General features: G+C 40.7%; 1 protein-coding gene across 10 annotated transcripts in view; it reads right to left on the bottom strand.

Annotated features, from left to right (window-relative positions):
• The window catches only part of TENT2 (terminal nucleotidyltransferase 2), a 54,640-nt gene extending 46,375 nt beyond the window's left edge, over positions 1-8,265 (bottom strand). For 2 of the 10 annotated variants that reach the window (XR_015700945.1, XM_087741501.1), the window contains exons 1-6: positions 8,096-8,262; positions 5,322-5,519; positions 4,561-4,686; positions 2,082-2,331; positions 839-953; positions 627-718 (exon numbers count right to left, since the gene is read on the bottom strand). Coding sequence is in view for 9 of the 10 variants with exons in the window: in XM_087741501.1 (XP_087597627.1) it covers positions 627-718; positions 839-953; positions 2,082-2,331; positions 4,561-4,686; positions 5,322-5,476 (738 nt within the window). In the remaining variant the exon portion in view is untranslated. Of the gene's footprint in view, positions 1-626; positions 719-838; positions 954-2,081; positions 2,332-4,560; positions 4,707-5,321; positions 5,520-7,420; positions 7,704-8,095 lie in introns of those variants that run through there. The other 8 variants (XM_087741498.1, XM_087741506.1, XM_087741499.1 and 5 more) reach the window with 7 other exon arrangements.
• Between the last annotated feature and the right edge of the window lie 3,940 nt (positions 8,266-12,205).

Genomic DNA, 12,205 nt, shown 5'->3' with positions numbered 1-12,205 from the left:
AAGTAACTATCAGATATTCACAAATCATAGAACTTAATGAAAACCTAGCCCCACTTACACAAAGGTGTCCTTTCCTTTCTTTTCAATGATGCTTCAATTCTTTCAAAATTATGCTCTATTTAGACTTCTTTTTTCTTACATCTTTTCTCTCAACCTAAATTCTACTCATAAACACTTTCTCTCACCAAAAATACTTAAGATGTTTTCCATATCAAATTCCTTCTTATCCCTGCTCACTAAAATTAGTGGCTATGAATCTAAATAATGAAATAAAAAACTTGTACTTATTAAAAGTTGTTTCTGCATGTCAAATGAGTTAGAGTTCTCTAAACAATCTTCTTCATGATTCTAGGCAATTCACATCTCTGTTTTGCTATGCTTTTTTCACTTATGGAGTGAAGGTCATGATTTTATGACTGTTTTGTTAGGTTAAAGGGTTTATAGGGTTAAATTCATATTTGCAATATTATTGGGCCCACAGTTCATAGCTATTATGAGTGCAAAAATATGTTATTAAATCAAAAGGATTTGACCATTTTTTTGTCATTTTAGAATCCCGCCTTATAAAAGCACACACATTTTAAAAACAGACTTTGTTTTAACTATGTATGTTTTAAATTACTTACTGGTTCTTCTTTAACCACGAGGCACAAGTCACCATCACTACTACGAGTGCCAAACCCATTCAGTGAGGACCCAACCAAAAAGAGTCTGCTCTCTGTAACAGAAGAATCACAGAATAAAAACTGATGTGACATATCATAGTTTAAGAGGAAGGAAGAACTGCAAACCTGAAGAACATTCAGACTGATATTAAGTAATCAAATTCAAAACATACGTGGAAAAATTCGCTGAATTTCTCTCTGGAGTTCTGTTCTGCAGAGCTCTTTTCTGTTCAAATCACAGGTCTGTTGCTGACATGCTTGAAACAACTCCAAAACCTGCTGACTTAACTTGACACACACATTCAAAAAGTAAAGATATAGAGAAGTGAACATTCTTTCCTGTCAGATACACAACTACACAAAACACAGAAGACTGCATTAAAAAAAAAAAAAAACAACAGCCTAATTTCACACAACCTATTCCATTGTCTAGAGTTTTATTATACTTGAATTCATATTGAACAACTCCCCGGAAGAAATTTCTGAAAACTTTTCAAATTTAAATTTGTTCAATCTGTTATAAAATGTCTATCCACAGAAAATAATTTTTGCCTTATCAGTATCTGCAGCCTTTCAGGGAATAAGCAGTGAAAGACCAGAGATATCTTCTGCTGACTTTAATGTCAACAATTTGCCTACCAGTAATAGGGAGGAAAAATAAATATTAAAACTGATTTAAGTTAGCCTTCTTTTTTTAATCCCACACAAAGTATTAAAGAAGTAGTCAGCTCTTTGGTGGAATGAGGTATTAACTGTTTCTCTTTCATAACACTGTTACATGCTATGATCAACAGGCATATTTATACTAAAAAAAAAATATCTTTTGTCATGTTGGTGCAGATAAGGTATGAAGACTGATTGGCCACATGTGTTTGGTTTTTTTTAATTAAAGAAGAACAAGAAACACAGTTCCAACTCCACTGTCCACCTAAAGAAGACACACTCTTTTATATTCCAGAACAGCTAGGACAGTAACTTTTATCTCCTTCTGAAGAGAGGCAGAGGACATCTTTACAGGGCCTTTATTCTCTCACATTACTAGGGTGGTTTTTTTGTTTTGGTTTGGGTTTTTTTTGTTTGTTTGTTTTTTTAATCAGGATTCTCCCCACCCCCCAATCATGTGATAAATGGACCATCCCTCCCATTTCTACTTCCTGGAGCAGACATGTAGGTTTCCTGACATTAGTATGGAAACCAAACGCCACCCTACCCCAAAAAAATGCTCCACACACACAAAAGAGGAGGCTATATAGGACCATAGTGGCAGCTACATTTATTGATATTCCTTCTAATGGCAGCTCAGCAATAGAGACACTGCCAAAGAACTTTGCAGAAATTTTTGTGATCTCCCGCAGCACCATTGGACCCTGCATACCCAGAAGGCAGATGTAAAGCACAGGCATAGAAGAATATTACCTTATCTTTGGCTACAGGTAGCGTGGTTTCTATAAGGTCTGGAAACAAAGTATCTCGCAACGGAGGGAGACATCCAGTTAAATCTGGTATGTAACGTGCATGGAACAGCGGAGACTGAACTGATCCTGGGAAGGAATATCTCCGTTCTTCTGGTAAAGGCACTGCTTGGTTAACTACAGTTGTTTCAGAATGATGCGAATGAAACCGCTGCCGCTTAACATCATATGGAACACTCTGTTCACTTAGTCTCCTAAAAAGAAAAAAAGAACAGCAAAAAAGAGAAACAGTAATTCCTCTAGTCTGCAAGCTCCAACCTATGATTAAAAGACAGTTGCTACAAAGCACAAATACCGGTGCTTAATTATGCGACTATTTCACTAAAAGCAAGTACTCCACGAAACAAAAGACATCCCCATCCTAGATACTAGGTGAAATAAACCTGGAACAGGAAAAGTGAACACACAACTGTAAAAGTGCAGCTACCCCTGAACTGGGTTGATGCCACTGCTTTTGTAAAGCAGTGTGTCTGTATTAAGCAGTGTCTGTATTAACCAGCTGAAATCTAGATGGCAAGTTCGGTTAAGCAGGACAGCTCGGAAAGCTGGTCATACTATTTTGGTGACCACATACTTTTTTCTTCCTAAAAAAAAAGGTAAATACAGACTATGTAAGGGTACTTCCCTTTTAAATCGATATAAGTGCAGTGGGAAGTTTTGTGAGTTCTGAATACCCAGTGATGAACAAAATAAATTCGGTAGTGGGGAGGGGAAAAAAAGAAACTTATCACAATAGCCATTCAAAATGTAGCATTTGTCTGTGTCTTAGATTGTACAGATAGTAAGCTGTGTAAACTGGGCAAAAAAGAAACACTATTCATTTGATAAATCAAACTAATGATTGTATTAAGCTACACAGGTCATAAACCTCATGTCTCATTTTCAAACACTAGTCTGTACCTCCTCATTAAGTCATTTGTCACGGGAACTGAAATATATTTGAAGAGATACAGTGATCTTACAGTCAGCCCCTTGGCATCTTAACTCTTCATTAAGAAAAAGTTGTACTTAAAGGTGACTGGTGGTTGAATACTGTGGTCAATCCACAGTAAAGAATGAGAGGACATTCATGTTTTGTTTACACATCAGGTATTGCGTAAAGGTAACCAGTATGAGGGTACTCCCATTTTTTTTAATTAAAACGCATGAAATCAAATGTTCATATGTATCAATGAATTAACTATTAATAAAACTACAATAATTTCTTGTAGTCAGAAAAGCTGGCATCAAAGTAGCTGGGGGACCTGGACAGATAGTATTATTGATAATAAAAATTTAACAGAAGAGGCTTCAAGTCATCAGTTCAGTTTTCAAGTCTGAGCGAAGTTCTGATAACATTACCTACCCACAATCTTAAAGGAACTCATGTCATGTTAAATCAAAACATAATGCTGTTTCAGACTATTTTGACTGAGAAGAACTTGCACGAACTCATGTTCAGCAAAAATACCTCAAGAAGAGTTAACTCAAGATCTAAGGATTAACTAGCTGAATGCAAATCTAACACAGCATAGCTTTCCATAAACCAAACTGGTCAAGAAGAAAACACGCATGCAACGTGAAACCAGCAACTTCTTTAGTTCATGTGATAGTTATATACCCAACTATAACTTAATACCATATACTTAATTGCACTTATTTTCTCATCTGTTAAATCTGGAAGAGATAGCATACAGGAAACAGTTTTGAAGACAAATTATATAAAGGTTCCTCCCTATCAGCTGGTTCACAGGATTATTACAAACACATATCAACTACTATTTCTGAACTGGTAAGAAGTGATTTTTTTCTAGAACATTAAAAGAAAATAAAACCATACATTCACCTGGAATTTCTCTTTCTGCTGTAACTAAAGTAACAACAGAAGTTACTTGAATTCAAGTAAGTTTTTTGAAAAGTAGAAAAACTATGTTTCCATAAAATTCCTCTTGAAAAAAGAGCTTACATATGTTTGAATTCAGCACTTTGTATTTGAAAAATAAAGCATCACATAATTAAGAAAATCAGGAGAAACATCTAGTGTCTCATCAGAAAAACATCACAATTCTCATAAGACATTGAGGGTGCAGTCTTACTCTTAACTTGACAAATTAACAGGAAGAGAACACTCCATTTATTGACACCAACGCTCTTATAGTCAAGCACACACAGACTACAATCTATTATAGCATTAAAAAGTCACAGTTCTGTAAGGCTACAGCTGTTGGAAGAGAAAAACTACATACAGTAAGTCACTAAAATTCTCAAAAGCAGGTACATGAATGCTTTAAAGACCCATGACATGGCCTGTTTCATCCAAAAATATTTTATTCAGTATTCTTGCGATTTCTAACAAAATCCAAGTTGCACAAGAAATTGATATTACACAAGCTTCACCATGGGTACATTACTATCAGAATTAATCACATGCACAAAGAACTTACTTTCTTCCTCGGAATGACGTGGGGGCATCAGACATATGTACTGGACTGCCATTTCCATAAGTCATTGGCTGTGGTGTAACAGCTGGAATAGTTGCAAGGTTGCCACTCAAAAGAGCCCTGGAAAGACTACAGTCCATAGTCCATAACTGTTATTCATGACAACTAAGATGCTTTTTACAGGTTGGTAGTTTTTCTTAAGTGACTATGAAACTTAGTAAGTCCTGTCATTTTTTTCTTACAAGAAATACATCTGTCTTTTCTATCCAAAATGAAGAGATACTTCAGTATATGTTTTTCATTAAAAAACAGAAGATGGTCATTCTTCACAGCATACGTGTAAGAAGAGGTTAGCAAACAAATTAAGGTACTTTTAAATTTAAGAGCCTAAAGAAAACTATGGTGTCCTCACATCTAGGCCCAAGAATAAATGTTTCTTCCCCTTCTCATCTCCTCCCTGTTTTCCCCAGTAAACAAATACAACTGAAGATCTTTAAAACTGAACTGTGGATTATTAACTCTAATCAAGGCAATGGCATCTCATGCATCAGGCACAATGCAGGAGAGCATTAAAACTTTCAGGTCACCAACAGAAATGATACAGCTCTGTTTTACACATGACACTTTCCTATTTTTTAAAGTTTAATGCAGTTTAATGTTAAAAACAGTGAAGAACTTCCTCCATAAACAGAAATGCTTCTTTCAAAAGACCATTAACTCTCTTTTTCAACCCAGTCCCCACTATCAAATATTACTGTACTTACGCTGTATTCTGAAAATTAAACTGAGCATCAACAATTTGCTGGTGAGAGAGAAGAGTAGGTGGTATAGTTACAGGAAGCTTATTGAAGAAATTACTCTGTTGCGGATGTTTTGGAGGGAAGGGTGGACGACCCAAGTTGGAGGAATTTGGGAACATGCTCCTTTCTACTTGAAATGAACATGTATTCTTTTACCTACATCTAAAAAAAAAGAAAAAAGAAAAAAAATCAAAATTAGGGAACAAGACATACTAGTTACCTTTTAAACTCCTGGTTTAAAAATTAAAATAATCTAGAATATATTTCCAGAAATTGCTTAAAAGAATTGTGATTGTGGGCTCATTTTATCTCCTTTCAAGACAAGACACTAAATAAAAATACTATATACTCTTAATTTTCACAATTACTACTTACTTTATTTATGTTTGAAAGTGAATTTTTATTTGCTCCCCTCCATTGTAAGTTTAATTTTAGAAAAATTACATGACACAAGGCATAAGAGTTTTCATCTTAATGAAAAGTAACATATTACAGTGGAATATGTTTCTTATTTCAAAAATTCCGCAATGAGCTTCACAATATATGGGAAGAAACACTTGACTACATCATAAGAACATGAAGATGCAGCTGATCATGAACCATAAGTAAAATTAATTTTTTTTTCATGACATGATATGCAAAGAAGCAGCCAAATAATGACAGGAACTTGAAAGTAATCTACTCATGCTTTAAGAATATCATATATATGGTGTTATTTTATGTTTGTGCTTATTGAATGGATTCTGTGATAGAAAAATGTAGGTTTACTGTCTTTTAAATTTAAAATTGATTTCGGCACAACTGACTGCTTTTTGATCTGGTATCATTATATGCATTACACATGAGCAGAAAGGTTGGATGAAAAAGAAGATATTTGCCTCTACAACAGGCTAAACTGTGTATTGCATCCATTTTGCAAATCATCAGTGTTTTACTTTGAGCTCAACTTATATACTGGATACAATAAAAGTTCAGACTTTATATTGCAAAAACCATATCAGAAGATTTTTTAAAACCAGTTATCACTACTGTACATATCTCTTAGCTGCAATGAAAACCTGGCATTATTTTCAAGTTTCTTCATTTGTTTTTTACTTCGGTCTTAAATAAGAATCCTGCAAACAACAAGATGTGTCACTGACAAACATAGTTATACATGATTGACCTCAATACTCTGCATATGAATATTTATCCAGTTAACGCAATACAGGGATTCAAACACAAGAGGAAGAAGTTTTTTGAAACAACTTTTAACTGGAACATTTAGAAGTCATAAAAGCAATGGCAGTATTTCCCTAATTATTACGTAAAAAACTTTTTATCAACCCAATGCTTCAGTAATACAATTGGAAAAAGTGTGGTCCATGCCAGGGCATGGATCTATCACCACACATTAGTATAAGTTTGGAATAAAATTAAAGGATGACTTTCAGATTCTCTCAATTACCAAACTGAAAAATAATATATACATATATATAATTGTATTAACAGTAACACTAATAGGCATTCTGTCATACACTGAAATAAAAAGTTATTCCAAACCATTCCTAAAACCATTCCTAAAACCATTCCTAAAACCATTCCTTCCTATGTTTGTGTATACATATATATGTATGTATAAAAAATTGTATTAACAGTAACACTAATAGGCATTCTCTCATACACTGAAATAAAATCAGTTATTCCTAACTTTGCTGTAGCAAGGTCTCACTGCTCCCACAGTCTTGAAGTCTTCTTCCACCTACCACTATGGACTGTCGTCATGTCTTAACCTCCTCAGACAGCTCTGGCTGTCACTGCAGGCAGCATTAGCATGGAACACAGGCAAATAAATACCAAGGAGTTTGTTTGCTTGGGTTTGACTTCACCCCTTACTTCCTGTGATGACAGCCCACACTGGTGGAAACCCGGCACGACCTACGTGGACATTGCTGCACTAGCTCCAAGAATAATGCTCCAACAGTTTTTTCTCTTCTTTATTTTTTTTTTCCACCCCCAGGGGCGAGTAGGGTGGGGGAGGGGAAATAACAGGTATTAGTGAAAGTTATTTTTGAGTTATTTACTTTCAATTCTGCTGAAGAAACGAAACCGAATTGCAGGACAAGGAAGTCACCTGACATGTACGTTTAACCTGAATGATAGTTACGTGCAGTCTAAACCTCCCCGCTTCTAATACGGACGGGGGGCGCAGCAGCCGCGAGCAGACCTCGCTCCCCCCTGCGCGGCCGCGGCACTCTCGGCACGGCACGCGCTGCGCAGACGCAGCGTAGGGCCGTAACTTATCAGTAACGGCCGTGCCTCGGAGCTGAGGGCGGAGTTGCAAAAGTGACGCGTTCTCCTCCGTCTCTAAGTTGTAAGCACAGAAAGAAAAGCAACTAAGGCGCTGCCTCCCCACAGCCACGCCAGACCAGAGCGCGGGCACCGCCGCCTCCGGCAGCCGCGCCCCGGCCGCTCAGCAGCGGCTGCCCCGGCCGAGCCGCCAGCCCCTCCGCGGAGCTCCGCAGCCGCCGCCGCTCCGGTACGCGCCTCCCGGCGGGCCCCGCTCCCGCACCGGCGCCTGCCCCGCGGAAGCGCCCGAGCGCGCACACCGCTCCCGCGGCGACCCGGAGCCCCGCCAGCCCCCGCCCCCCCCAGCGCCCCAGCAGCGGGAGGCGGCCGGGGCCGCCCTCCGCCCCCGATACCCCCCGGCGCCCGTCCCCGCAGCCAGAGCGGCGCCCGCACGCCGCCGGGAGACTCACGCCGGGCGCGGGCGGAGGCGGGCGGGGCGGGCCCGCAGGCGGCACCGAGCAGCCCCTCGCCCGCGGTCTCCCCGCGGCAGCGCGGGCCGGAAGCGGCGCGCAGCTCCCCCAGCTGAGCGCTGCCCTCTCACCCGGATGCAGAGGGGCCGGCAGGAAGCGGCCGCTCCGCCCGCCTCCCGCCCCGCTTTTTCCCCCGGCGAGGCGCATGCGCGGCGGCGGCGGCAGCGTCGCAGGGCCGTGGGGTCGGCGGCCGTGAGCGGGGCCGCTGCCTGCCGAGGCGCTGGGAGTGCCGAGAGGCGCGGGCGGGGCGGTGGTGTCCTGTGGCCGCCCCGTTGCTGCGCAGCGCGGTCAGGCCGGAGAGGTGCCGGCCCCTTCCTTCGGCGGGGGCTGCTGCAGCAGCACGTCCCTGTAGAGGCCTCACGGCCTGCCTGTTCGCTGTCGCCAGCTGCCGTGGCTCGCAGGCGGCTTGTCTGATGAGCACCTGGGGGCCTGTCAGAGGTGACGGCTGACAGTGCGCCACTGACCACCCGTGCTGGCTGAGGCCAAAGGATGAGACCGGCAGTGCAGGTGTTCTGCTTTCTGAAGTTACTGACCGATTGTTATTGCACTGCTGTTCAGAAGTGTGTCAGAAGGATAACATTTAAATACGTAAGTTAGGATTTGGCCACCAGAGGTTGTAGGTGTGCTAGGGTAAATCAGAAGTCAAGAACGGGCTAAAACGCTTGCCCCTTGAAGGATCAAGAGTTGAGACAATGTGAGCCAAACCAAGATTTGATTCCTTCCTCTGGAGAAGGGCAGTTACTGTAAGTGAACCCTTGGCATTGAGTAGGTAGGTACCGAAACGACGAGTCTGAGCACACACGGAGACACTGCTGAAGCATCCGTCTTGGAGAGGAAAGGGGAAAGCTGAGGGCTTGCTCAGCTGAGAGCAGGGCACAGCTGGAGCTGTCATGGCTTATGGCTCCAGCCACTCACAGATACACTTAATGGATAAGAGGCAAAGCACGGGGGCCCGGATGAAGTGAGGCTGCAGATGGACTGGCAAGGGAAGGTTTGGGCTGCAAAAAGAATCCTTCCCTCAGGACTTTTTCATCTTGGCCATGGCTTGGGGTCAGCCCATGGCTATGGTTAGCATTACGTTTATGAGACACAAACCCTAGTGGCATATATGGAGTGAAGCTGCAAAGGAAACTTTAGCCACAGAAATGTTTCCCTTAACAATTTTTTCTTTTGGCCTTATTTATTTATTTATATTTGAGGTCTTAGGGTAAGGGTCAGCACATGCCTTGGGTTAAGGCTAGGGTTCCAGTTCAGAGAGAGACAAAGTCGGGGGGTCTAGGTGGAGCGGGACTGCAGAGAAGCTGCCAAAGGAGGGTTTGGGCTGCAGCAAGTGGGTTCTGGGCAATTTTAGGGTTAGAAGAGAGCCAGTTCCTAGGGGTCTAGTTGTGGTGGATCTGCAAAGGGGCTGCCTAGGGACAGTTTGGTCTGCAGAAGAATTGATTTCAAAGACTTTCGTCGGGGCCATGTTTGGGTTTACCTGGGGTTAAGGCCCTGGGCACATTTAGGGTGAGGAGAGAGAGAGTTCCTAGGGGTCTAGCTGGAGTGGGGCTGCTGAGGGAAGGTCTGGGCTGCAGAAGGAATTCTCTGGGGACTTTTTTATCTGGGCCACATTTGGGGCTGTCTGGTGTTAAAGCTCTGTGCTCTTCTAGCGTTAAGTTCAAAGAGAGTCAACGCCTAGGGATCTAGATGAAGCAGGGCTGCAGACAGGCTGCCAAGGGAAGGTGTGGGCTGCCAAACCAGTTCTCTCCTGAGAACTTCTTCATCTGTGCCACGTTTGGGTTTTCTGGGCTTAAGGGGGCTACCTGGCCACTTTTAGGCTTAGCTTTCTGCTCAAGGCAGAAACTTCGTGTCTTTAACTGTTGAAGTCAACGATACAACTCCTGATCGCTTGGAGTTCCCCATTTGGCCCATTCAGGTGGTGTTCTCAGACCATTTGACCACTCTTCTTACTGTCATCTATCCGTTAACCAATAATATGTCATTCCTCAAAGTTTCTCACATTTGTCATGGGGCCTACAATAAATAGAACCTGATACAATCAATATGCCTGGTAACAGGCACTGTATTAAGCATCAACATTTTTTGTACAGCGAACAGGAAAAAAAAGATTTAGAAATGCATTTACCCTATTAAAGTAACTTGTGTTGCTATGTTTTTCCTTGACTCCTTTGGCACAGGGCACGCTGATATTTTGTGTTTGCCTTAATCTCAGTACTAAATCTGACTTTTTTTTTTTTTTTGGCACAGACTGTTCACTCTTAAGGATTTTTCCCCATGTCTTACCTCCACTTGTCAAAATAGCTACGCGTTTCAGTGAGGCACCTGAAAAAACTTGACGTTTTACAAATTGCCAGCAGCCTTCTGAGGCAAATCTCTGTGCTTTGATGTGCTGAGAGCTATTCTCTGGTTTTTTTCAATATGTGCCTTCTTACTTCCTGACCCTGACTGTGATCTCAGAAAATTAACAGGTTACATTCTCCTCTGTCAGACCTATAAAGCCTTACTTCTGGTTTTAGTCATTCAAGCAAAGAATCAGACTGCTGGTCGAGAGGTACTCAGCTGAACAACTGTACAACAAGGAATTGGAGAACTAGCACTACAGGTTCCACCAGATCCCCCAAAATACCATAGGATTAGGACCAGTCTTGTGTTTCTGCCTCCAAAGAGAAATATTGCTTTAGAATAAAAATGGTATATTTATTGTAGCAGAACAGTTTGTAAAACTAATTTATTGGAACAACAACAAAGTAACTGCATGACCAATGAAATAAATTTATGATCTATAATAGAAGCAGAAGCTGAATTCAGCCTCTAAAAAGTCTAAAGAATATTTAGTTCCGATGGACAGAAAAAAGAGTGGTTTCTGGAAGCCATTAGCAAAGAGGTCTCTGATAAACCAGCTGCAATCTCTCTCATAGAATGGAAACAGTTATGCAACATTAAAGTTCCTGTCTGTTGCTATTTGCAATTTTCTGAAACTTTTAGAGCTGAAGTGCTCCAGGTGTAGTTGCTGTCTGAAGGTAAATAGCGCTGGGAAGTTTGGTCAAAGCAGGTCAACGTTCAATAGTTCAGGGAGAAAAAATGAAGGAAAAAATCCTATTCCTCAATAGAAACCTTTGTCTAATCTTAAAAAGTCTGTAGGCTCTTTTCTCTGTCTCTTGGCACCAGACAAGGCCTATGGGAACTGGGACAGGTGTATGTTTAGAATGTGCTTTACCATAGCAAACAGCCTTAAGAAAGAGCATTTGACACTACTGCTTTTAAAAGTATTACTTGAGTAAGGGTGATTAAAAACATGTACTCATGTACTCATCCTTTTCCTAATGGGAAATTACTCAACTCGAAACATTTTTCAGTTTCAAAACCAGCTGTAATATATGATTATTTATGATGTTATTAGTCTCCAGGACCAGGTCTGAAATAATGAAACTTGTATCAGTACAGTGCTTCATTTTAAGTATGCCATTTTCATATTTTGTGCTGAGACCAAACATGGCAAGTGTATTAAAATAAGAAATGTAACTCCACTGAAATAAATGGAGCTATAACAGGGATTAATATGGTGCAGGATCCACAGTGAAGACTGCAGCTTTTTAATCATGATACTCATATGATATGCTTTGCAGTTTGTTTAGAAATCAGGATATTCTGGGATTGAAGCCAAACCAGAGACTTAGGTCTAAAATAAATTTTATGTCCCAGGCAAAAAACAGCTTTCCTCAGGAAAATAATACAAGATTTTAATAATAATAATACAAAGAACTTAAATTAGATGTACATTAGGAAACAATATTAAAAAGGCACAAATCAATTGCTGAAGATTGGCAGGTGTCCATGTAAATATCCACTGCATTAAAAGCAAGATTGAAAAGTTTAGCAAGTAAATACTGAAGGAAAAAATAATAATTTTCTTAATTAAACAAGTGCAGCATCCTAGTTCTGATGTTCAATGTTCAGCCAGGTTCAATGATGTCCATGTATGCCTTTGTATGCTTTCTTTAGTGCTTTTTAAGTGAGAGATCAGTTGATACATTTATTAAGTACAGTATT

Source organism: Nipponia nippon, unplaced genomic scaffold (assembly GCF_047370975.1).
Source record: "Nipponia nippon isolate SJK-2023a ecotype South Korea unplaced genomic scaffold, ASM4737097v1 scaffold_8, whole genome shotgun sequence".
Taxonomy (NCBI): domain Eukaryota; kingdom Metazoa; phylum Chordata; class Aves; order Pelecaniformes; family Threskiornithidae; genus Nipponia; species Nipponia nippon.
This window is presented reverse-complemented; position numbering and strand designations above follow the sequence as displayed.